Source organism: Cyprinus carpio, chromosome A3, assembly GCF_018340385.1.
Source record: "Cyprinus carpio isolate SPL01 chromosome A3, ASM1834038v1, whole genome shotgun sequence".
NCBI lineage: Eukaryota > Metazoa > Chordata > Actinopteri > Cypriniformes > Cyprinidae > Cyprinus > Cyprinus carpio.
In genome coordinates, this window is record NC_056574.1 from 26,334,102 (window position 1) to 26,360,321 (window position 26,220).

The following is a 26,220-nucleotide window of genomic DNA, read 5'->3' on the forward strand; positions in this document are numbered from 1 at the left end:
ATCACCCCAGCATCACTAGAATGAGAGTTTCCTCTCTAGCAAGTGTTAGTGATTAAATGACTCTTTAAGATGGGAGAGGGGAAACTTTAAAGCTTGGTACTGTTTGTTTGTGTAGAAAAATACAATCTGGTCAAATTATACCTGAAATTAAATTACAGCAATATCACAAGAGTATGAGTGCTCTCTATCTAAATATCAGCTTGGCTAAATTGAAACCACAGCAATAACACTTAAAAAAAAACAAAAACAAAAACAAAACAGAGATATTCTGTAATGTTTTTTAACATTAACATTTTAGGTATCATATAATTATACTATAAATTATTAATAATGATTATTAATTTAATTGTATGATACACATATAGACATCATTCATTAACATATATTTTCTCACATGTATGCAAAAAAGAAAAAAACAAAATGAGTTCTGGTCCACTCCTTCCCATTTATTGGCAAACATAATCTCTCAGCTTCTCAGTTCATTTCTCCAAAACTCCCTCTGACATCTATCAAACCAACACATTTTCTTCAGGAGCCAATTCATGTGAATGTTGTAAACTCATTTCTAAACCGCAATAATAATAATAATAATAATAAAAAAAACAGAACTGGGCACTGCAGCAGATTCATGAGATTGACGTAATTTAGATGTAAATGTTAATAGCAAAAAAATAAAAATATATAAAAACACCGGCAACACAGTTCAAAGCGATCCAGAAAACGTTTTTTGAAGTAATGCAAAGATCTGCAATAAATCTGGGAGATTATCTGCATCTGTTATTGAAATATGCTTGATGAGGATATCATCCTCGCAGCAGAAGCTGGTGAAATGCCATAAAGTGAAGCTTTCTTTGCTGTATTTGAAATGAGGTCCCTTTGCATGAGATCCATTATATAAATGTGTCAACATAAAGGATAAAAGATACATAAAAAACAAACTAATAATTTAAGAGACTGGAAAAATATCAGAAATAGACAAAATCTCCACCTATGCTATAATGGGAGGGAAACTGTTATGATATTTTGCCTTGATTGAAGAGTATATACAAATTTATGAGGCTTTTATGAGGCAAAAAAAAAAAAACATGCTGTTCGTACTCCTGCGTGCTGTATGTATGGCAAAACCAGTTGAGCTTGTATTATTACATACCGATACATATTGATGCAAGAATTGAAGAGTTATAGAATCATTGTGATTATGTTATGCAGATCTAGCTCAGATTATTTTCAGCTTCAACTAATTACATCTAGTTTACCTACTTGTAAATTATTCCAGTTCTCTCCTGATGTAGAACACCAGAGAAATTTAGAGCCTTACAAAGTCACAGTGTTCACACAAATCATGAAATCTCACAAGCAATCTGATGGTTTCATGTAGTTTAGAGGGAGAGAATGAGGGTGTGGTTTAGTCTTCAAACTTGCCCTCCAGAATGCTGTCAAATGTAAAAGGCATGAACTTGAAGCCCTGTCCAGTGTAGAATTTATTCTGGAACTCCACCCTACAGAAAATAATTTGGAAACAAGGTCAGTGGATTGCAGGGCATAAAAAAAAAAATTAAATGAAATAAAATGTGATTATTTTCTAGCATTAGATAAAAATCGTGGTAGCATCTTTTCAGGAAGTGAGTTTGGTTTTAGAATGCATCTCAGTCATGCAAACAACTAAAATTTGTGTGTAAATAATAACAGAATCAGAAGAGTCAATACAACGGAATTTTGCTAGGCTAGCAGTGTGTATGTAGCCATTGATAGGGGTGACAGAGTCATCTGCTCTTTAAACTTTAAATGCTTTAATTTATAAAGGCAAACTTTGTGCATGTGCACTTACCAATGCAATCTGAGAGCATGAAGGAAGGCAGACAGCCCTTCCATGATCAACAGAATAAACACTGTCAGTGTAGCAAAGAAGGCAAAGATGATTGACAGAGCAAAGAATCCACCAAAATTCCTAGAAGCGAGACCCATGTGCATCACCATTGACCACAAGACCTCGGAGAGCTCTGGAAGAAAACAGAAACACTTTTAAAGAAACAACTTGTAAACAATTAATTTATTTCTCCACATTGCATATCGAGAGGAAAAACATACTGACATTTGTACAGGGTTGCAATTCATGAATTTCCATTACTCTTTCCAATCATTCATGAATAGAGGATGGATTTTATTTTTATTTTTATAAAAACTTCAATATGCTTAAATTAGAACTAAGCATAAACAAATTTCTATGTATTTCACAGGCCTGGAAATCAGTTCCAAAATTCGCTGATATTACCAGGTTTTTCATGAACATAGCAATTCTGTTCATACTTTCTTTGGGTGGAAGCAGTACAATAAATGTGAGTATTACTTACGCGCATGGGCCAGACTCAGCGCCCAAAGCCGAAGATAAGAGGCGGTATTTGAGATACAGCCTAAGCAGTATTCTATAGTGTGAATGGCTTGATGCACTGCAACATCTGCAAAATTAAACTAAAGCGAGAAAGAAAGAGCAATAAGACCAGTTCAGACTAATGAAAATACAAAAACCTAATCCCACTCCCAGCTCAATCACAGCATGATTAGCAGCCCTGAATCTCACGGGCATGAGAACAAAATCACAGCACAGGGCCTTTCAGATCATCAACATCATTTGGGGTGATTTATAACATAATCACACTCCAGCACGGATCACTGGATCATTCCTATGTAATGATGGTGGCTAAAAAAAAGGAAAATGAATGACTAGAAAAGAATCTAATTGTACTGGAAAAGAACCGAACACCAACTACAGGAGAGAACCCAAGACTGAAGCCTGCAGGAACACACACAAGCCACCAAACAAGAGGATCGTACAGGTGATGGTGCACAGACACACACACAAATGTAACAAATGACAACAAACATCTACACAGAGAGTCAAGAAGGCTGTCTGCTCTTACCACTTCCTCCTCTGACAGCTTGGAAGGTAATCAGACACATGCACAGACAGACACAAAGGGTTAAAATAGGGTTAATGACAGTTAGAATGTAATGAAGAGATAGTGAGAGCAAAAATACACTTAGATTTACAGAAAATGCAAAGATCTATTGACCAACACATTTACTGTCGGTCACAGCAAAATGCAGCTGCCCCAAAAAGACACTTCTAGTCACACCTACAAATGAATGACAGTGCTTAAAAATTAAATATAAAAAAAGCAAGTGGCATTCATTTTAAAGAAACACTAAGTAAAACACATAAAAAGATTTGTTAGGTTTGAAACAGACATGATTTGGACAATATTTTGGACATTTTTTTTGTTTGTCAAAAGAGAAACGTGATGTGATGAACTGCTCCTGCTAGGACACCTTTGCGAAACTGAGGGGGACTGATTTATATGTCCACTAAAAATCGGTTGAGAAATTTAAGCTATTTACAAGGTCTAGCGTCATTTGTTTGCAGATGCCACTTGGTTTTTGTAAACTGAACATTTTTTAAGTGTGGCTTCAGTGACCAATTACTTTATAGGGTCACTGAAAATGCCAAAATGAGAGAAGTAAACAATCCCGGGGATTCGACTTCAGTCTCCAGTAAACTGACTTTAATTTAACTGACTGTGATTTACTGGCAGGCCTGTTTGGAACGGAAAGAGGAAGATTATTTGGCACTAACTCAATGAAATGATTGCATCTCAAACCTCAAAATAATGCAGGTTATCTGTCTCCATTTTATTTCCAGAGAAAAAGAAACCCAATTAGCCAGGTGGGTGTTTGTTTTGTGTTTTGAGGCTGGTGGTCATGGGATACAGTGGTTGGGGGGAGAGATAGTGCTTTTAAAAGGGGCTGCCCCAGTTTAGACCAGCACTGGTATGCAGATCACAAATCCAGTGAGTCACAGAATGGAATGTCCACTGCAGGCGAGTGACCCACTGACAACTGTGCAAGTTGTCACCGTGTGGGCGGAGACAAGTTTCACATGGATTACTATGAAGAAATTCACTTTACTTATTATTATGATAAAGCGTTAAGTTATTCTCAGGATCAACAGATGACATCACATGTCGGACAGAAAAAGCTGACCCAAACAAATACCCAGATAAATGGGTTGGCAGAACATATATCATCCTCTGGCTAAAGAAAGACTATTGTTAAATTTTACAAACTAAAGCATCTTTGCAAAATGGAAAAGAAACAAGGATGGGTAAACTATTTAATGAGTAAAATAAATTATTAGTTATTATATAGGCTAGTTAAGAGAGAGACAGAGAATGTTCCCTCACCTCAGGCGATTCTTCTTCTACGTTTTGGGAAAGCTGGTCATGTTGGATGATCTCAGCTTCATCCTCTGTGGGGCCGTTACCCACACGGATTCCCCCAAAGTTTTGCGTTGCCTGCAGCAAAAGTCACACAAAGTCATGATTGTGTGTAGAAGTAATGTATACATCTTAGCTGAGCCATTATATAATATGCTAGGTTATCATGGTGCCCACGCTTTCAGACCAACAAAAATAGCATATTAGAATGATTTCTGAAGGATCATGTGACACTAGGGCTGCACGATTATGACAAAAATCATAACTGTCGATTATTCCCTTGAAATTGTAATTGCAATTATTAATTACGATTATCACAAATTACATCTATCACAATAGAATGATGTTTCTATTTTGTATTATAAGTTTATACAGTTGTTTAATGCAACTGCATGCCGTATTTTTATATGAAAATAAACAAGCGGAAAAAACTCGAACTGAAAAACTTTTAGTGGTTTTCTATAGTATTAAGCCTCAAATGTCAACTATAAATCGGATTGGTTTCTTCTTTAAATTAGGCCTATAAAAAACATGAATGGTATTATAATGTAATACTAAAACTAAAATTAAAATAATATGAAAAACCCTTAAGGTAACGTACTGCAGACAGAAAAAACGCATCTTAAGCGCACACAGTATAACATAAGTGGACTTTGAACGATTAATTGCCGCTTTGAACGTTAACATAATTGTAGCATCCATAATTGTAATCGCGATTAGAAATTCGATTAATTGTGCAGCCCTATGAGACACTAAAGGCTGGTGTACATTCATGAATAAATTACATTTGAAAGCAAATCAAAATAGAAAGCTGCTATTTTAAATTGTAATATACATAATACTATAATAATATTATTGTAACATAAAAATATATTGCACTAACATAATATTATTTTACAATATTTCTGTTCTACTGTAATTTTATCAAATAAATGCATCCTTCATAAGCACATGAGACTAATTTAAAAAATATTTAAATATCCTACTGTAACTGACCCTAAACCAGTTGAGTATATTAACAATAACAAATTACATGAACTTTCAAAGATTGTATTAACTTCCATGACTTTTCCAGGGCTGAGAATTATACTTATGAGACATCCATGTGGACATAAATGAATATCTGAAGAATTTCATTAATGATGTAGCAATGATTGTTCATGTTTACAATCTATACACTCCACATCACACATACACCTTATTCTGGATATGGAAATTACAAGATGAAAAAAACACTGTCTAAAAATTAAAAGCTTTAAAACTGGGTGTGTAGGAATCTCAAATGTAGTGTGTCAAACAGGTCCTTACCAGATGTCTTCTCCAGAGGTATTGCCTGCGCATTATCAGGGTCTTTACTATAAGCATGCAGGGTACACAGGCGATAGCTATAATAACTAGCAGACACTGAATTACAATCTACAGAGACAGAGAAAAAGAGAGAAACATTAGTTTTAAATGTCAAGTTGTCTCATTTGCCACATATACTCATGAATTTGTCTGTGTGTGTACCTGTCCCGTGTAAAATGGTTTGTTGGTGGGATCATTGTAGCTGAAGAGGCACATGTTGATGAAGGTTATTAGAAGGCTGGGGGCTTCTTTTGAGTTCTCAGCATCATATGCCAACCACTTGTAAAAAATGAGCAGCACCAGGTAGCCAAAAAGACTGACCATGAAGATGATCTCAGGAATAAAACCCAGGAAGATATTCAGAGGTTTGTTGAAGTACTTCACACGTAGACAAACAGACTTAAATTAGCATTAAATGTTAATACCGATCTATTGAGAGTAACAATGGACAAGTGCGTACAGGTGATTGAAAAGACTGAGAGTAACTCCAAACGTCATGTGGATGACTCCCAGAATTATCGACATCTTCATCTTGAAGGAGTTCAGAAACGTCAGCTTATTGGTGGCAATGTTCCAGATCTGTAAGATAAGAAAGGAAACTGCTCTTAAAGGGCTGAGGTTAGACTATCTTTGCCACAGAACTGTTCAGAAACTAGATGCTTACTGGGTCAATGCCAATTGGATAGGGTCCATTAAATACTTTTGGCACAGCAGGGTCCAGCTGTAATACGCGGTTATCCTCCAGTGTCTTAGACCTGAAAGAATCAATGGAAAATCAGTGTTAAAATAATCATGACTTACTAGCCATGCATGAAGATCTAATCTGAATGATCAATTCAAACTCAAACAAGTGGCTGATTATGATAAAATTATGTAAAATGAGGGCCTCAAAAAACAAAATCTAAACAACAATAGGGCCTTTCGCACCACTTTAGTTCCAGAACTAAATGTACAGTACTAAAGTACTGGGACGATTTTGCACGAACTGTTTCCCAGTACCATTTAAAGGGTTGAATTCGCACCGAGAGTGTGTACTAGGACGTGACGTAAGCCGGTCGACAGCGATGATATTTGTGTGCGGCTTTCAACAACGTTAACAAAGAAAAAGAACGTTGACAACAGGAGGATGGAGGACGCTGTGATCGGAGCTGTGTTTTTGTTGTGTCTCGCCGGTTTCACAATAATGGACGTGGAATGTCGACGTATACGTAAAGCGTTTGAAAGAACTGAAAGGAGGACTAAGAATCTCCAAAGACAACTGGCAGTGCTACATTTGCTACAAGTGCCTGCACTTTAGTGTACGTATATCTATCACTGTTCATCATACTTGCGAAATAAGTTGACACAATGTTTACAGTATGTTGGCGTTTTAAATCATGGCGGGTGAGGGCATTTTCATACGCGTCTGGCCAATCCATGTCTACTTACATCATGGGTAGAACCAGTTGTGCTGGTTAGACCCTGCTCCGGAGTAGGAGCTAATTTGGTTCTCGAAAAAGGCAGTCAGGTACTAAAATTGCACCCAGTTCCAGTGGTGTGAACAGGCCCAAAAGTGGGTAGTACCACAATTAGTTCTGGTACTATGAAAAGGTTCCTGCGGTGTGAAAGGCCCTAATAACAATAAACCCCCCTTGATAAGATCAAAGTAAAATCAATGGGTTGCTCACGTCCAGTTGCCTCCAACTCCAAACATGGGTCTGACGCTCCAGCCCGAGCCAAAGACATTAAAAGATTTGGAGAAACAGTCGTTGTAAATAATCCCAGTGTACACTGAAAATATTCCCATCAGGAGAATAATGTAACGGCCCGCAAAAACCATGTTAAACATCTAGAGAAAGAGAGAGAGAGTGTGTGAGAGAGAGAGAGAAAGAGCGAGAAAGAGAGAGGGAACACTGTGATTTATAAATGTAGAATCAACAAAAAGAAAGTATATTTAGTATAATGTTTGTTAAAAGGCATATGTTTACCAATTACTATCAAGGCCAAAATAAATACAGTTCCTTTAAAAAAAAAAAAATCCTTTTCCTGAGTAAAAGCCATAATTTATGCCTAAACTGTACATTTTCAGACCATGTTTTTTTTATAAACAGAAAATGATCAATCTTATAACTTTTAATACTAAACTTAAAACAATAATCACACAAATCCATTCTTATAATTATCACACTTAGCTGTAGTGTGAAGTAAACTAGGGATGCACCAATCTGATCCTTAGTATCGTATCGGCTCAGATACTGCCATTTTCTTGCAGATCGGTTATCGATCAGACGAGACGGATCCAAATACGATATTGTGCGAATACTATTCTGTGTTATTATTTAGCCCCACGAAAAGCACAAAAACATTATAAAGGACCATAATTATTTTGTGCACTATATTCCAAGTCTTCTGAAGCCTTTCCATAGTTCAATGTGAGGTACAGATGAATATTTAAGTCGTTAAATTTAAGTCCATGTAAACTCTCCACTGCGGCTGTCAGTCATCCTCCATTCAGCATTCAAACTGTGTATGTTGTTCGGTTACGACAGTGAAGATGATGAAACTCCCTCAAGATGACTCAATGTTCCTGTTACTACACTTGACCTGTAGATAAAGATCAGTGGTTCTGCATAAAAGGACTTTATCTTGCTGGAGTTTAGTGCCGTTTCTAAATCATGTTACTTTCTGATAGAGATCACTACACTGGAGCAGAGAGCACTATAAATTGTTCTTAACGCACACAGCAACTGAAATTTTAAACTGTTAGTGACTATCGCTCCGACATAATACACTACGCATCAATATCTCTTCCCTTTGTGCTTTGAACTTTTCTATGCTGCACGCTGTGACTCTGATTTGCTTCAACTGCATCATTCTGCACATGGGATGCGCAAAAGCGCTTTGTGCCGCTCTGTATTGAAGCCTTTCATATTATAATACTTTTCGCAATGAAAAATTGTTAATAGTCTTTCTTGTTCTGTCCTATCAGTCATATGTTGCTGCCTCATTACTGTGCTATACATTTAAAAGAAATGTCTTTTAATATTTTAGTATATATTTATATATAATTCTATTGCATTGTATGTATTTTACAACAATACAAAGAGCAATGTGTAACATTTTCCCAGATTTAGTCTTACACTTATTCACTTTTATTTGTTCCCCACTAAATTTTTTCACTAGATGTTTAGATTTTATAAAATTATTGTGCACTCTTCATTTTTCTAGAGTAACTTTTGCTGCTGAATTATCCATTAACCAAGTTTATAACAGTATTTCTGTCATAGATTATGATTGTAAATTTTTAATTTGTTATTTTTCTGTATAATGAAGTATAATCTCTGTATAATTTAGTAGATTGTGTTTAACACACAAAACAGTGATGATCAGGCAAACACACAGAGGTATAGAAATTCTACATTAATAAAAAAAATAATAATCTGTATCGGCCGATACTCAGATTTTTTGGTATCGGATTGAATCAGTTCTGAAAAAAATATATTGGTACATCCTTAATGTAAATTATCATAAAAAATTTATTATTCACTTCCAAAAATTTTCATGCTAAATAACACATAAAATCCCTAGTTAAAAACAATTAGGATCAATATTTTCTGTTTTTAGGATCTATACTTAAATAAAGGCTATATGACATGAATAATATTTGAGCTGAACAAGATGATCAAACAATAATTATGGGATTGGTGGATAAATGGATGGGAGGATTAATACCTCATTGTCGTATTTCTGGGCAATTAATCGGCTCTCTCGCAGCACCAAATAAAGTGCAGCGCAGGTCATGAGTACACCGTGACCCAGATCGCCAAACATGACCGCAAACAGGAAGGGGAAGGTGATGATGGTGTATGGAGCTGAACACGAGCACAAACATTGATACAAACAATATGTTTAGACAGTCACAAAAAAATAAAATAAATAAAAAACATTATTAATTCATTTAAAAAAAAATGCAGCACAACAGGATCTGCTTATCTGCAGCTCATTTTAAATCACCACAGAGGACTTTAGGATTTGCTCTGTGAAAAAAAATATTAAAGGCCAGGGTTACCTGGGTTGATTTCCCGGTAGTTGCTGATGCCGTAGGCATCAACGATGCTCTGAAAGCCAGAGGTAAACTTATTGGTTTTGTTGTAGGTGGGTGGGGTCTGTTGGGTCTGCATTCTGTTCAGGATAGAGGGAACAGTGGATCCACTTTTCTCCTGCACGAAATATAGCGAAATTTACACAAACAGTCATGCATGAAAACAAACAGTTTGCTTCCCAGTAAACAGTGGCTCAGTTTTATGCATGCCTGTGCCCTCACGTACAGACATATATTTTCAACACTACACTGCATTTATGTAAATGGTCATTTATCTATGGAAACTTGTTTGTTTCAATTTTAAATATATGCTGCTTATTGTGAACTGAACTTGAGTATTGAGTCTTCAGCATGTAAGTGCGCATGAAGGCAGTGTGTAAGACAGCTGATATTAATAGCTACTAGTTAAATAAGGCATGAGGAAGAATGCCATGTGTAAGGACAGCCTTTGAACTAGCACGCAAACACAATCCCTCACATTTCAACACACTGCCTACATGGCCTTAACACTATTACACTTCTAGTTCAAGTTCAGAAGGAAGCCGCTTTTTTGTTACCAAACAATGCCTTACATGGATTTACAAATTGGCTGTAAGAATCCATCCGTAGGTTGCTGGCTGAGAGGCAGACACAGAAGAACAGAAGGTGAATTTGTGTGAGCAGTTAATCCTCATACAATGTGACTATTACAAGTGTGAATAAGTTATGAGAATCTAAAATCTATCACTCAAGGGATCTTCAGCACACTACTATACCAACCAATTCACCGAACTGTGTAATAAATCAGGAAATAAATACTATGCTATCTCTCTCTAATATCTATCATAACATAGCAGAGAACCTAAGTTCTAAAAGTTTGGTTCATGTTTTAGTTAAAGCTGAGATTGCTGTGCCAAAGCGTTGACAAACAATCCTTCTGACTCAGTGGCTATTAAATAAAGGCACTGTATACTGGTATGTGATAAAAACACAATATAAATGTCTTTTAAATACATATCAACTTTTTCATGAAACATTTATGTATTTTCCAATTCATTTAATGTAAATCTGAATTGGTGCTGTGAAAAGGGGATCAGGTTTCATCTGCACTAGACCACCGGAAAATTCAAACTTTGATCTGAGGGGTCTCATGACTCAATGTAAAAGCATCTGGGCATTCCTTCCTAATATCTATAAACTACAACAGCTCTAATAAGCCTGTATTATTTCTAAAATTAGCCTAAATACACCTTTAGTACATCCCTAATTAGAGTTCAAATGACAATGACACAGCGCAATTGTAACATTTAAGATGCTGATTTGAGATCAGATATCATGCTTATGACAATGAATGTTTTCCTATTGCAATGGGAATTCAATTCATTTAGCAGGTCCCTTTATAAGTGATGCGCTCATTAGAGAGTAAATGAAATTATAAAGAGGGAAAGTTATGTTGTGATTTGATTTGCTGGATTCAGTTATACTAGGCAGCAGCCTAAAGAATGAGACACTGTACCAACCTTCTCTGCTTAAAATATCTTTTTTTACAGAAACATCAGTCTATATACGTGTATGCATGAGTGTGTGTCCTCACCGTGCCCCGACGCAGGGCAAACTGAATGGAGTCTAGATCCGACATGGGGCACCAGATCTCAGCTATCAGACACTTCTGAGTGACATCGATGTTGCAGAGGTTCAGAGTGTGATAAATGGCTTTCATTTTCCGGACCTTGATGAACCATACTCGGACAGTCTTGGCAGCCGCCTGCAAAACACGCTGCCTGTGATCCTCCGTCTGATTCAGCACCTGGAACACACAACAGAGAGGAAGAGGAGGGATCAAAACAGGACATATGAGATAACTGAACAAGTGAGGTGATATACACAATTAGAACTGAACGAGCAACCTGAGAGACCTGAATCTTAGCAGACTGCAGTTTAGTGTCAAGCCTGACACAGACACATGGTAATGTTCAGTATCCTATAAATGTCTAAATGTTTTTCATAAGAAAAATAAAACTGTTGTGAATATCTTTTTAATGGCTGATGTTAAGTCGGGGGAAGTACACACAGTAATGGTTCTCCATTCAGACATGATAGAAAGAACACCTGGGGTTCAGTGAGGGAGTTCAGTAATGACTTTGGATGACTCACTGGCTCAGTTAATCTGATTCAAACTGTTCATTCGCTCATGAGCTTGTGAATCTTTTTGAGGACCCATCAAAAGAGTCATTTGTTTTTGCATGGAACAAGAAAGATTCAGAAGTGTTTTGCAGAGTATTTTGTTATTCAGAGCTATTGCAAGAACAAAGACAAACAGGAGCTCAACTTCGGTTATTTGTTCAATGAAAAAGTATACAAGCAGCTTCTGTCTGCTCTTGTATGAACATGATAATTCAAAAGCCACACCTGTTGGTAAATGTGTTTGTGAATCCTAAACATGAGTTGTGTGAACATAGCCAGTATGGCTTCTATTTAAGTAAGGTGGATTTCTCAAACATTCAGGAGTGGCCAGGGAAGTGTGTGCCAATATCTGGTTGGCATGTTAGTGGTTACATTAACGTCCAAGTGTGCATTCTTTCTCACACGGGTGGGACATACACAGCCACCCACTCTGAAATCAGACACACTCGCCCACGCTAGAATATCCCAAATGCTCACCCACGCTGGAAACATACAGAGACTCGCCCACTCTGGGATTTATGTAATCCTTACACACGTGCATAGTGACCATTCTCTCTCACCTCAGGGGGAAACAGGATTGCTAATAACTCAAAGTGAGTCAGTGACATGGAACTTAAGCGTGCACTCTGTCCCGCCCCTGTCAGCACTCTTGTGCTAGGATCCGTTCCTTCATTTCTTTTGAATAGTCAGAGAGCAAAGGGATATGTATGTGGGTTTTCAGAGGGTGTGGGATAAAAGAGAATCAGCGAATAAGTGTGGCGAATATGAAGAACGAACTCCCTCAGTATGTGGATAAGCACTGAGACAGTCGCTGTGAAAAGCACCTTACAGTTGTAATCAGATGTGATGCGATGACAACAAGACTTTCTTTTCCCAAATAGGATTTTTGTTGATCGATTTCTGTTGGCAAGTTTTGAGGGTAGCCCTGCCAACAATGGCCTAAAATCTTGCTCCACATAGCTGTCTATAGACCATAATCAGGTATTTTGAAATTAACAGAGATAGAAACAAGGCTGTGAGGGACAGACTTACAGTCTTCACAATGGCATACACTGTAAAGTTCCTAGATCACATCATTTTCACAACTTTCAAAGTGGTTTTATGGAGTTATTGTCTACTGAGAGTTCATTTCAAAAAGATTTCATAAGCTGAACAATCAGTATGTTGTTAAACAACAGAACAATCCATTGAACTTACTGGCCTTCGAACCCTTTACAACTTTTTTTTCATTCCTGTCAAAAATTAAACATGGCACAACCCTGAGTAAAGTTTATTAAGGATCAAATTCTGATTGGCCAATTTTTTGTTTAACACAGCGTATCACTATCAGCGAGTGTAGAAAAATGGCATGGTGCAGAAATTTGTACGTGCCACTGTGCAGACACTGAATAAATCTTACGTGAGAACTAAGCAGCAGTGATAAACTACCATGCCATGTGCTGAAGGTCTAAACTGTGTGCATCTGTGTGGTTGGGAAGGTATGGGTACTATGTAAATGTGTGAGGACACACTCACCCAAATTTTTCCTTCCCAAAAAAGGCACTGTGAGAGATTCTCTCAAAGTCCCAAAGCTGTAACACCATCCAAGCAGTCCCCCATTATGCCTACTAGTAGCCCCTAATGACTCACTGAGGGAGATTCCTTCAGCCGTACAAACAGATACTGACTGTGTGCTGACATAGCCAGTAAATAATTCTGTCAAATCACCCAGCAATTTACCGTAAATCTGTTACTTTAATCTCAGCTCAAGAGAGGGAATAAAAAAGAAAAACAGAGAAGGAAATGAGAAAAAAGACAAACACACACACAGTTGTGCAGAGTTTTGAGACCTGAAGTCTAATCCAGAGGTTTTCAAATTGACACACACACCTGCAGGGGGCGCCACAGTACATCAGGGAAGCCAAAAAGAAAAAATCAGTTTATCATGAATTTAAATAAATTAAATAATAATAATAATATAATTTTACACTTAATATTAAAATGACAGTGCAAACAGTGTGGCAGGATTTGAAAACTAATTCAGATTTGGGGACAGAGTGAACATAGCAACAGAGAAAACAATCCTAACAGAACTAGATCCGGCATTTATAAGATTTAACTCACTTCATACAAGAAAAAAAGACTGTGTCTACATTCACTTATTGTGGCCAAAGAAATAAAAAAAGAGTCCTTTGCTCATAAGCAGAATTAAGTATTTGTGAGAGTACGTGAGTGTGTAAGTGTGTGCACATATGTCTTACCATCTGGAGATCATCAATTCGAGTGTTGACACCAGCTGCCATTTCCTTCCTCTCTTGAGAGGTCTCAGGACAGGGGTACAGAGATGCCCGAAACCTAACATAAAAATATTGGTAAAATATATGGAAGATTTGAATTTTTAGAATATGTCAAATATACACTACACTAATAAAAATACTATCAAAATGCACTATCAAAAGTTTTATTTGACAAGGATGCATTATATTGATCAAACATGACAAAGAAAATGATGTTACAAAAGATTTCCATTTTAAATAAATGCTCTTCTTTTGAATCCTAAAAAATGTATCACGGTTTCCACAAAAATATGCACAACTATTTCAAACACTGATAATAAGAAATATTGAAATTGCAGCCTATTAAAAATATATTTAAATAGAAAAGTTATTTTAAATTGCAATAATATTTCACAAGATTACAGTCTTGTATTTTGATCAAATAAATGCAGCCTTGCTGAGCTTAGGAAACTAAACATTATTTTTTACCAACCCAAAGTCTACAAAATCAGAAAACAATGTCATGTTTTCAAAGTCTCATGTAAACACCATTTTCTTTTGTTTTGGTCACTCTGTATGTGATATTCTCATACCCTTCACAAATCTTCTTGACTCTGTTTTTCAGCTGGTCTCCCTGGAAGAAAATGATGAACACTGACTTGTGTACATGGTCTCCCTGGAAAAAAAATGGGTGGGTGGGACACATAAGAGCAAGTTCCTATTAAATACACAGTTAATAATCCAAAATTATATCTTGAAAAGTTATCTAGAAGTTATTTATTTTTATTTTCCACAGGGGAAACTGACTGTGGCAGGGTCCTCAAGTGGTTCCTCGATGTCTGCCTGACGCAGGAAGACATTTCCACGACAAACTCTCCACAGCATCCTCTCGAAGGTGGACATCCTTTCTCTGCCTATCACCCCTGCAACAAACCTGCAACCAGCAGCAAAGGTGAGTGAAGTATATCAGTATCCTCCAACAGCAGACATCTGAAAAATGAAACTGATATCCAAGAATACCAAACTTTTGAGGTACTTCAAAAGTACTTCAGGTTTTAATAAAAACCTGAAAAGATATATTTTTTTTTAATTTAGGTGGGATTCCCCAATAAGGATTAATCTTAAATCTGAATTAAATTTTAAAAAAGTTTTATTTCAGAATTCTGCCACAGGTTTATGCGTCATGGTACTCTCATTAACACGTGTCGACTGACACAGAAGAGAAGAAATTGTTAAATAAAGTTGTTATTTTTGTTTTCTTTGTATACAAAAATGATTCTTGTTGCTTCATAACATAATGGTTTAATCACTGATGTCACATGGACTATTTTAATGATGTCCTTACTAGGGCTGATCCGAATACCATTTTTTGAGCTTCGAGCTTCGATAGTAATCAACACCGAATATTCGAAGCTAGTGCAGTGCAGTGTCGCATTTTGGTGCAATATGGACACGCGACACGTTCAGAATTAATAAACTTTTAATAAACTACAGGACAGCGCGAGCCAGAAGCGGCATGCCTCATGCAGGCAGGGCTTATATGCTCTGAGAACGGACACTGCACTAGTGATACAAAACACACAGGTCTGTTAAGAACAATATTTTTAATATAGACAAATTATTATTAGGCTGGGCTACTGTACGTATTTTTTTTTTTAATGACTGCCGTATTCGCAAGTATTTTCCAAGCAAATTAAGTTCATGTTTTTATCATGTGTAAAATTACAGTACAAATGCGTCAGTTCTTGCCTTGGTAACGGAAGTGTAATATAAACAGCGATATGGACGATGATCAGATATTTCTGTTTTTGGGACTCCTTTTTTTAATCTGATATTTAAAGAAAAAAGACAACTCTCTACCTGAAAAATAAAGTAAACAGAAGGCGACAATGGGAATGATATCAATAAGCGCAGATGTTTCCTCCACAGACCAAACTGTCTCAAGACATTTTTTTCTTTTTTATATTGAACGTAGCGTAGCTGTTTACTTGGCTGTTTGGAGAAACTGGTAGCCAGGCAACAGAGTGGTGGAGTCAAGCACACGCACTCTAACTGCACGAAGCACGGCTGTCTAACCGTGCCTAGAATTCCGGGCCGCGAGCTGTTTGTAACCGTGCCGCGCCATACCAGGCTCTCGTGGAAATACAACTGTAACAGTACCTGACAGTCCTTAGAACCGTTCGGCCCGAAAAAAAAAAAAACTACAATAAACAACCAATAAAAAAAACCTCTCTCGCGATGCCAAGTGCTCAAAAACAAAAAAAAAAAAAAAAAAGAAGATTATTCGAATCTCAGAATTGAAAATCGAATGCCAACCCACTGAAAGAATATTCGAATAATCGAATATTCTGGTCCAGCCCTAGTCTTTACTACCTTTCTGGGCCATAAAACGGTTTAGTTGCGTTGCTGTCTTTGAGGGGTCAGAAGACGAATGAAGGTCTTACGGGTTTGAAACGATATGATGGAGAGTAATTAATGACAGAATTTTCATTTTTAGTTACTGTTACTGTAACTCTGGGTTAACGTTAATCCTGTTGCTCCATTACTTTAAACTCAGACTGAAATCTCAGGTAGAGATTACATTTAAACTTGCAGATGAGGTTGTGTAAATTCACAAATAAATCAAACTGTAGTATTATTTCTATTGTGTGGTGAAAGACCAACACAGTGGTTACATTGTCAGGCCTCTCAAACACATTGTGTGAAAATATGCACATCTATTTCTTTACCATCTAGCCATAATGTCATGTTTCAGCCCCCATCTAATAAATCATCTGCATCCTATATGGCAAAAACTATATTATATTAAGATACATCCTCATTCCTCTTTATTTTCATCTTTTAACTCTTCTGATGGTGCTTTCCTTTCATCCAGTGCTCTGAATGGAAAAAGTGTTTCATGTTAAGTATACCAGAATTATCAATCTGAGATCAATGACAAACCCGCTGGCATTAGCAGCAGTCACATAAGAATGTGAGTAAAATCCCTCTTTATTACTTAAATTTTACTATCATAAACCTATTAAAAAGATACCACTCCCATTGTACTGTGATTTTTACAACTTAATCCAGAACAATAAGACCATAACATTTGATGCATTTACTATCCACATATACCCTAACATTACGAGCCATTTAAAAGACCTTTTCTGCATTCTTCTAGAGCTGTGGCGAAGAAAAAATAGGCAGGCAGATCAGAAACATATATTAGAAAGCGTGGTAGTTTCTAGTGTTCAAGTAGGCCTGTTTCAGTGATGATGCTCTATATCTTTCAGAGACACAGTTTGTAAGGTAAAATGATATGGAAATACACTGAAAGCATTTCAGAAGAATGAGTACAGGCTGCACTGTAACATCTGCATATGAAGCACCCATGTTTTAGCTGTCCATTTAAGATAGCTTAATAGGACAGAGATCAAAGCCCACTGATGTACTCACCCAAGCCTGAGAGGAGTGCTACGTCTGACCTCATTCGGATCCAGTAGAGTTGATGAATCTTCCAAAAGTGAAGGATCTTCCATCTAACAAGAAAGAAAAGAGAACAATAATTTGTTTATCTCTTCCTGTAGAAATGATCTGATTTTGAATCAAAGTTCATTGTAGTGTTGATAATATTGTTTCAGAAAATTGCTTTCTAAAAAATAAAGGGCTCTTTATATACAACAGGGCAAAGGTAAATTCAGGAGATGTCAAGCTGTTGTAGTTAACTTAATATTGATAGATGCTGTAGTAGTTCAGAGCTCTACATGTTAATGTAAAGTACTTCTTTCATCTTATATAAAACTCAAACTTCTGCTACCCTTATGTCATCTAAATTTTTCATTGCAATTACTGTTAAAAAGATGGATTTAGAGTCAATCTTGATATTTAATAATATTCAATCAGCTGACAACTTTTACCCAAAGAAGCTTACAATACACACATTACAGGGAAAACCAGGGTGATGTGCCTAAATCAAGGACACAGAGATTATAGCACAGGCAAGCGGTTTTTTTGTTGTTTTTTTAACACTTGAGCCCCACCACCCTCACACCGCCCACCACCAGTCTGTGTGAGAGCCTAAGTTTGTGTAAGTGTGAAGTGAATGATTATAAGACAGCTAACAACTTAACTGCTTACTCTCAAATGACATTTTATAACTTGTAAAAGAAATATATCACAATAAAATGTTAAAGTTCAGATCAGAGTTCAGGAAGCACAGAAATGTTTGGTCCAAGATCTCCAACAGGCTGAAAGACAGAAAAGAAACACCCTTGTAGTAGTTAATTAATACTACTATTAATAGAAATTAATCGCCCTACAATCATTATATCTGCACTGTTTGTTTATTTCACTGTTTTTTTTTTTTTTTACAGTTTCAAGAAACATGTGAATAGGGTGTTGAACACCTTGCAGAACTGGTCTTGGGAAGGGCATTTTGACATCATCATCAGCGGCTTAGATGTGACCAGGAATTCAGAGAATGGCCTTCAATCTGTTAGACATGCATCTGTCTTTGTCAGCTTGAACATTATCACAGACATGGGGAAAAACATAGTTCCTCTGTATGTGTAAGTGTTTGTTCATTTGACTATTGAATGGTGTTAATTATTCTGATCTGATGGTTTGTATTCAAATACCACCACTACTAAAGGCTAAAGGCCATTTTACACAGTAAAGGGTTTAGGTTAAATGGAAGAGAAGTGGAACGTGGCAGAATGAAAGACAGAGTTAAGCACAAAAACAGAGTTTCTGCTACCTTTCTTAAATGTTACATGCAATTGACAAATCCGAGGTGATTTTACTCACAACAAATTAAACAGTATTCAGCTTTTCTTTGGTCAAAGAACAATGTGGAAGAGAGGTTTATGGCAGTATTTTATGGCTTCACTAGCCATCATTTACATGAAACACAGACTACAATATTACAGTAATTGCCTCATTCAGATGCAAAGTATTTTTGCACAAGCTGAAGTAGCAGCGGATATTGTTGTGGTTGCACAGGCACGTTTCACACCGCCTCTCAAGGGACAACTAAGACTGCAAGATCACAAGCAAAGCTTGCTGCCTGTCATGCACCATGTAAAATGCCTCCAAGACCACAGGAAACTAAAAGCTTAAGGTTTTGTAAGAGATGAGGTAGTACAGACCTCATCAAAGAACTGCTGTGTTCGTCTGAGGATGTGCTTAAGTTCAGTCAGCTCCAGGAAGTTCTTCTTCAGGGCTTCCTGGTTGGTGTTGATCTCTTTCAGCTCATTCTCCAGCTTTTCAAAGGTGGCCTACAAAAAGTGAAAAAAGGACACATCACATTTAGTGCATTCAAAAGTGTTCACAGCTTAAGTACTGTCAAATTCAAACATATTAGGTCAGTTCCAAAACCTAATGAGCTAATAAGCACAAATAGAGGCAAAATAATCAATTGATAACTGTTTCCCATTAGAATATATTTTAAATTGTAATTTATTCCTGTGATGCAAAGCTGAATATTCAGCATCATTACTCCGGTCTTCAGTGTCACATGATCCTTCAGAAATCATTCTAATAACATGCTGATTTGCTGCTCAAAAAACATTTCTTATTATTTTCAACTTTGAAAACAGTTGTGCTGCTTAATATTTTTTTGGAAACTGTCATTTTTTTTCAGGATGCTTCGAAGAATAGAATGTTCAAAAGATATATAACTATATATAAGATATTATAATTCAATAAGTTTAACCATAATTAACTACTCTCATCAAAACATTTCAGTATTGAATGGCACATAAGAATATTTGTAAATTATCTCTCTCCTCATCCGCCATCATTGTGTTTTAGCACCGTGCTCTTCACAATGTATTACTGGATTGCTTTCTCATGGAAGGATACATAATACCGTCTTAAAATTTTGGCCAAAATAAGCAGCAAAATTATGATGATTGAGATTAACCATTTAGGAACAACCTTTACATCATCTCTTGATATATTGCCTCTGTAGGCAGCGCACAATGTTTTGAAATGGAGCGACTTTAATTATGGGTTATTTTTATTTCTAATTCTCATTTTCAGCCTCATTTTGAGTTGTGCATGAAGTTTTTATACCTCCAAATCAATCATGTCTCGTGGAAGAGGGACCTCTGGATTCTCCCCTGTGTCTACAACACGTATGTTAGCCTTTTTGATTTCCTTCTCAACAAATCCTTGAAAAAAAAAAAAAAAAAAAAAAAAAAAACATGATCAAGCAACGAAAACAGAGCCAGAAACAGAAAAGGAGAGAAACAATATGTTCTTGAACAGCTTTCCACTGAGATTAACCAGAACACATGATGCTTTGTCAGAAATAATTTTCAGCTCAATTTGTCAGCAATGCTCACTCAATAACTCACTTAGTTTGCGGTCCATCTCCTCGCACCGACGGACTTCATTCACAAACTTCCTCTGGAAAACGTTCACATCGGGGTTCAACTGCAATTCAAAGAAAAAGAAAAGGTCACTGATCTATTAATATACAATTACCATTCTCTTAAAGACAAGGAAGCCACATTCACACCTAGAGGTTTAGGAAAAATCTGCAAAGTAGACATATTCACAGAGGAACAATGAATCCACATGAAATTAAAACAACAATGCTGGCAGATAAATAACTAGATGAGGGTTCAAGGATGAGTGAGCACTCTCTAAGGCCACTTTGAACATTGGTTCATAATCACTTCCTGTATAAGGTCATAACGTTTGTGTATCTGATAGCCATTTAAATCTTCCCCAATTCAATTTCATCTGGTCTTAGTCTCACATTCTACTGAATATTCTTTGTTTTCTAACTATTTCACAGTACAGTACCAGTAAAATCACGCTCCCAGACTGAGTTCAAAATCTTGTCTGCAAAACGTTGCATAATCATCACTGCTGCAAGGGTATAAAAAAGCAGGGAAGGAATGACAACACTGCCGTACATGTCTGGTCCTGAAGCATTTCCATTGATGGCATGTTTATAACCAAGACCCGTCAAAACAAATTAAGTAGTGCAAACTCTTTAATTGTAGCTAAAATATAACAAATACGAAATGAAAATAAACAATGTACTGTCAATACCAGATCTTTAAATAAGGCAGCAACAAATGTTTACCTGGAGTGACTTGAAGTGTACCATTTTCTTGTAGACACTGAATGCATCTATTTAAAGTCTATTAATGCGAGTTTTGATGCTTATTCCATCAGGGAAAAGTCAGGAATATTTATCTCTCCCATTATCGCTATCACATAATCGCTTCATCATAAATTCAGTTGTTAACACTACAAGTGTCTAACTTTTGTAGTTTCATTCATTACAATGAGACAAATATAACTTTCAGAGGCCTTAAAGAAATATTCTGACTAGCCTTTCAGACTCTAAACGCCTCTAGACTATCAAGCTAACAATTAGTTGGCGAAATTCAATTTCCCTAAAGGAGATCAAAAGTGTGCTACATACAGTATCCTACAACAGTTAGTACTGCACTTTTACGGTCAACGCTTTTCATGGTTGTAGCCTACATGTCCATTCATCAAACTCTTTAAATATTTGTTAATTCAGGCATCCAGGACACATTAAGTCCACCAAATTACATGATCCACATTTTTATGCTGACATTTGATGACAATGACATCAATGTTACTGCCATGAGTCACTATGAATGAAGCACCACCCTCTGTTGTTTTAAATGGGTTTCACAATGAACAGTAAATATATATGACATGGTCTGTACTTACATCTCTGAACTGCACCATGCCAATCTCCCCCAGCTCACTGACACAGCAGTAGGCGGACTCAGACTGGAGGAAAAGCTGGGCCAGGGTCATCTCTTCACTGCGGAACAGCTCCCCCATAATGCACAGCTGTCTACCCAATGCACTAAGGGGAGAATATCTGGAAGAAAAACACAAATGCTAATAATATAAATACAAAAGGTTTCACATAAACAGAGTGATATTTCTGTTTTACACTAAGCACAGTGGTTAAACCACACTGATTGTGCGAATGCAGTTTTACTTTAACCAAAAGGAAGGAAGACAGCTCTGAAAACAGCAAGTCAGCAGTTTAACCTCCAAATATGCAACGAATTCTGATGTTTACTGATTTTGTGGAAATTCTGTTATGCTCACAACCCTGTAAAATAATACTGCTACAACTAAATGCTCTGTGAGCTGAGCTTCATTGGACATGGCTGATAATTTACAAAGTCATGAGAATCATGTAAATGTTTTATTTTCAAGGCATTAACATTTAATAATTATCTGACAAGATGTTTGCTTATTAGGAATGGTAAGATTTACTGCTTCGCATCGGTACATCGGCATAAAAGTTAATGATGCGATGCATCGATTTAAAAAAGTGTACATTGTTGGCATTATTACTGTGATACATCATTTAAAATTTTTTGTATAATTATTGGTACATGTGCTATACTTTTATTATTTAGAAAGTGACCCATAATTTGTGACCAATATTTTATATGTAGATTGATTTCTCCTATCTAAACTGTTTCTCAAGCGCATTCTCTCATCACTGCTGATACGTGACTATGAAGTATCACAACACTACAGAGACTGAGGCGTGTCCTGAGAGTCACATAGTATATAGATTAACATGGCAGAGGTAGAGTTGCATCTTCCAAATAATTATAAATCCAATGTTTGGAAACACTTCGGGGTGTATAAGATGGAAATGGAAATTTTGATAAAATCTATGCAATTTGTAAAATATGTTGTGCCGCTATAAAATATACAGGCAGTACGACTAATTTAACAACATACTTGAAGCGCCTCAGATTCCCTCGGATTCATCGGTAGCTACTAGCTGCTGCAATAGTAAGGCCTGTGTGTGAATGGGCCATGCGTTAGAAGTCAGAAGGCACATAATGAATAGAATTGAATCAAAATCAGATCGCACTGCATCGTAATAGTGGTGAATCATATCACATTGCATTAGCAGCTTCTTCATAATATGCACCTTTAATGTATCGTAGGCTATACACTGAGATGCGTATCGCATCGGCCTCAGTTATGGAGATGCATTTCCATATATATATGTGTGTGTGTGTGTGTGTGTGTGTATGTGTGTGAAATGAGAGAAAAAAATATATAGATAAACAGACAGATAGATAAAAGTATTAGTCTAAAATAAGACCAAGTATGTTACACAATGCACTTGCACCACCTACTAAACATTGAGGGTGGACCCAAATCAAACTGCTGTAAAGGAAATAACAAAAACGGAACGTGGCACAATAATTATAATTACATCCCCATTGTCTTGTTTTCTTAATCGCTGAAAGCTAAGATCATAATTGAATTGATTTTGATTAATCGACCAGTCCTACTACTACTCAAGGCAAAGCTTCTGCCTCATTTCATTATACCAAGAGCATTATGCATTTCCATCTAGACTATACTGAACTAATGACTGCTCAGAAACAATAAGACAATCCAGTAAAAATCTTTAGGAAAGATTCCACAGTCTTGTGCCCAGAGGACACGCAAAGAATGGTACGCTTCTGTGCCGTTTCACCATTCTCATCGCATGTGATGCTCCAAACAGCTGAGGGAATAAGCACATGCTATCTCAGAAGAATGAGGAAAACACACAGGAGCATTCAGTTATTACACAGAATAACCCAATGAACTTAACTTTCCCTGGACCTAACGCTACAACTGCATGGAATGTGCTCTCCTAGGGCAAATCCTGATCTTCCCTGTCAAATGCATGTGGTCCAGTCAAAGTAGTGAATAGTAAATTGTAGCCCATTCTTCAAAGCAGCCCCTCACTTTGCATGAAAGAAGCTTACTATTCATTAAGAATAATTGTATGATGGGCTCCACTCACAGGGAGAGGATTATGGTTTAAGCTGCGCCATGTGACTCTCCATACTAAACATTACCAACACACAGGCACTTTATGGCACGTTAAGACACAAAGAAAATCGATAGAGCAGAAAAAGCCATTAAATGTTTTTGCGAGGTCCATTTTACAACTTTAAGTGGTAGAAATGGGACATAAGTAGTCTTTGCTTCATGGGCAATTCCACCCGTGCTGAATAATGCAACACCTTGGGTAATTATCAAGATGCAGACACTTCTTTCAGCTGTCTCTGTGAATCCTGCTATTTTTTCCATTCTCCTATCCACCTTATTCTTAATTGCAGAAGTAAGCCGTTTTATCTGAATGTGCGAGACATCCGGTTCATTAGCCACTGCAGGGAAATAATGAGAAGAATAACAATGTGCATTAAACGGTAAAACGGTTTGCTATACAAAGCAGTGTGTTCATAATTAAGACAATGCATTCATATAATATGATAAGACACACCAATATGCAATATCATGAAGCAAAACGAGCTTTGTACAGCTAAAACAGCTGGATGCGGGTGACACCAGAAACCCAACCCATAAAAATTATAAATGGCCGTGCCCACTCTCACAGGAAAAATAAAGTGGATACAACTACAGACAGCCGTCCCAGTATCACCAGGTGTGAGTGCAGTGGACCAATGCAAGGTCTTTCAAAAACAGATCCTACAATGAGACATCATATTAATAATGTGAAATCCTGCGGCAGGGCGTCTAATCAGGTTTCATGTGAGTAACTGAACTGCTGACTCAACCAAAGCTGCAATACAATAGAACAGAATAGAATAGATAATAGTTATGGTACAGCTGTCCAACATATCAGCACAACACTGTAGCATTCAACAAGAATTTTCAATCTCTTAGACACCCAAATACGATCATCCTCACCCAAAAAACACCCATCCTAAGACTTAAACACCAGCTATATCTTCATGTATAATAAAGACCCAGTTTACACTGTGAAAATGTGTAAAATATTATTTGGAAAATGTTTCATTTCTATTACACTACATAATATGTTTCCCCCCCCTCCTACTCACTGCAGCACTGCTCTGTTAGATGTATTATTTATTAAATAAAATGTTTTAGTCATTTGAATAATTTATTTAGATTTTTCTTTTATTGTTTATTTTTACATGTTAAACTGTTTTGCCTGCACAACATAATGTTATACAAAGACATTCACACACAGAGATTATATTAGCAGTATATTAACTTAGCTGCTTTGCTACATTGTGAGCAGTCAGAGTTTTATGAACCCTTTTTTTCAGTTATTGTATGCTAAATACCAAGCGGAAATTACTTCCGCAATAATAAAAAAATATATTTTATCGTTGAACTGTAAGAAGGGGTAAACACAGGCACCGGCTTATTAACTAGCCTTACACAGGACATTCATTTAAGGTTAGCTGTCAACACAAGCTTACGCGTCAACAAGTAACTTAGTAGGGTAAAGTGGCACTTTATTTACTTAAGTTTTCTACTGTAACTAATGGAAGGTTCAAACTTAAACCTGAATAAAAAAAATAAAAAACCACGACAACATCAACTAAGCATCAATATCAGAGAGTTAAAGCGCTAATGCTAATTATCTCCAACAGGTTGTTGTTACCTCAGATAACGTAAATACTCAACAACACGTGCATTCCGAAAAGCTGGAAGAACACACGCGCTTCTCTTCTAAATACAACCCACTGCACGTTTCAAAATAGTTAACAAGTGAGAATAAAGTTATTTTAGCAAGAACAATGTAACTTACTGAGTTTAAACCGCTGAAATGGAGTGCTGCGGGTCTCCGAAGCCTCTGACTCGCGAGCATCAGCTGACCAGAACGAGGCAGAGCGAACGTGACGTCACGAACGGCCCGGTCCTGGTCACGTGATCGAGGTTACCTGGGGCAAGTTCAAGCTCAAACCGGTGCGCAGCGTTTTGCTATGGTTTCCGGTTTGAACGACATGTTTCCTGAAAACGGTGTGTGCAACGGCGTGAGATATGTTTTCTCTTGTTTGGTGGGTGTGTCAAGCCTGTCAGCTCAACCAGCAGCAACATGTATATAAACCAGCGGTATTAAAGAGACAGCTCGCACAATGTAATTAACATCAAAATAAATTCACAAGAGCAAGTATATTGTTTGCACGTTTTTTTACATTAAAGGCAAAATAACTGAAATAATAAGAGCACAAGTATAGAACTTTGTTTGTCTAAATATCATTTAGTAATTGCAATGTCTTCTGGTTCATATCCTTTCCTTGCTAGACTCTGA

General features: G+C 36.8%; 1 protein-coding gene across 3 annotated transcripts; it reads right to left on the reverse strand.

The window, feature by feature from the left end:
• Positions 1–425: 425 nt before the first annotated feature.
• LOC109055824 (V-type proton ATPase 116 kDa subunit a1-like) lies at positions 426–25,910 on the reverse strand. Of its 3 annotated transcripts, none has more exons than XM_042726605.1 (22): positions 25,717–25,910; positions 21,822–21,978; positions 20,459–20,537; positions 20,175–20,272; positions 19,247–19,375; positions 17,556–17,638; positions 14,925–15,051; positions 14,711–14,793; positions 14,103–14,196; positions 11,273–11,485; positions 9,667–9,817; positions 9,330–9,469; positions 7,286–7,446; positions 6,283–6,373; positions 6,079–6,197; positions 5,781–5,997; positions 5,580–5,687; positions 4,239–4,349; positions 2,919–2,936; positions 2,352–2,469; positions 1,829–2,000; positions 426–1,499 (listed from the first exon to the last, which is right to left on the reverse strand). In XM_042726605.1, the coding sequence occupies exons 2-22, from the start codon at positions 21,936–21,938 to the stop codon at positions 1,406–1,408; spliced, it is 2,523 nt and encodes an 840-aa protein (XP_042582539.1). In that variant the 5' UTR covers positions 21,939–21,978; positions 25,717–25,910; the 3' UTR covers positions 426–1,405. The 3 variants fall into 3 exon arrangements, with proteins under 3 accessions (XP_042582539.1, XP_042582549.1, XP_042582558.1); XM_042726615.1 differs by lacking the exon at positions 25,717–25,910 and adding an exon at positions 25,570–25,587; XM_042726624.1 differs by lacking the exon at positions 2,919–2,936.
• Positions 25,911–26,220: the final 310 nt, after the last annotated feature.

Bases quoted from the DNA above. Each gene is read 5' to 3' on its own strand.
- LOC109055824 (XM_042726605.1), bottom strand. From the start codon at position 21,938: ATGGGGGAGCTGTTCCGCAGTGAAGAGATGACCCTGGCCCAGCTTTTC. The intron at 4,350-5,579 runs GTAAGGACCTGT...CTTTTGCTGCAG, and splicing joins ACCTCTGGAGAAGACATCTG to GCAACGCAAAACTTTGGGGG. The intron at 2,001-2,351 runs GTAAGTAATACT...GTTTTCTTCCAG, and splicing joins GCTGAGTCTGGCCCATGCGC to AGCTCTCCGAGGTCTTGTGG.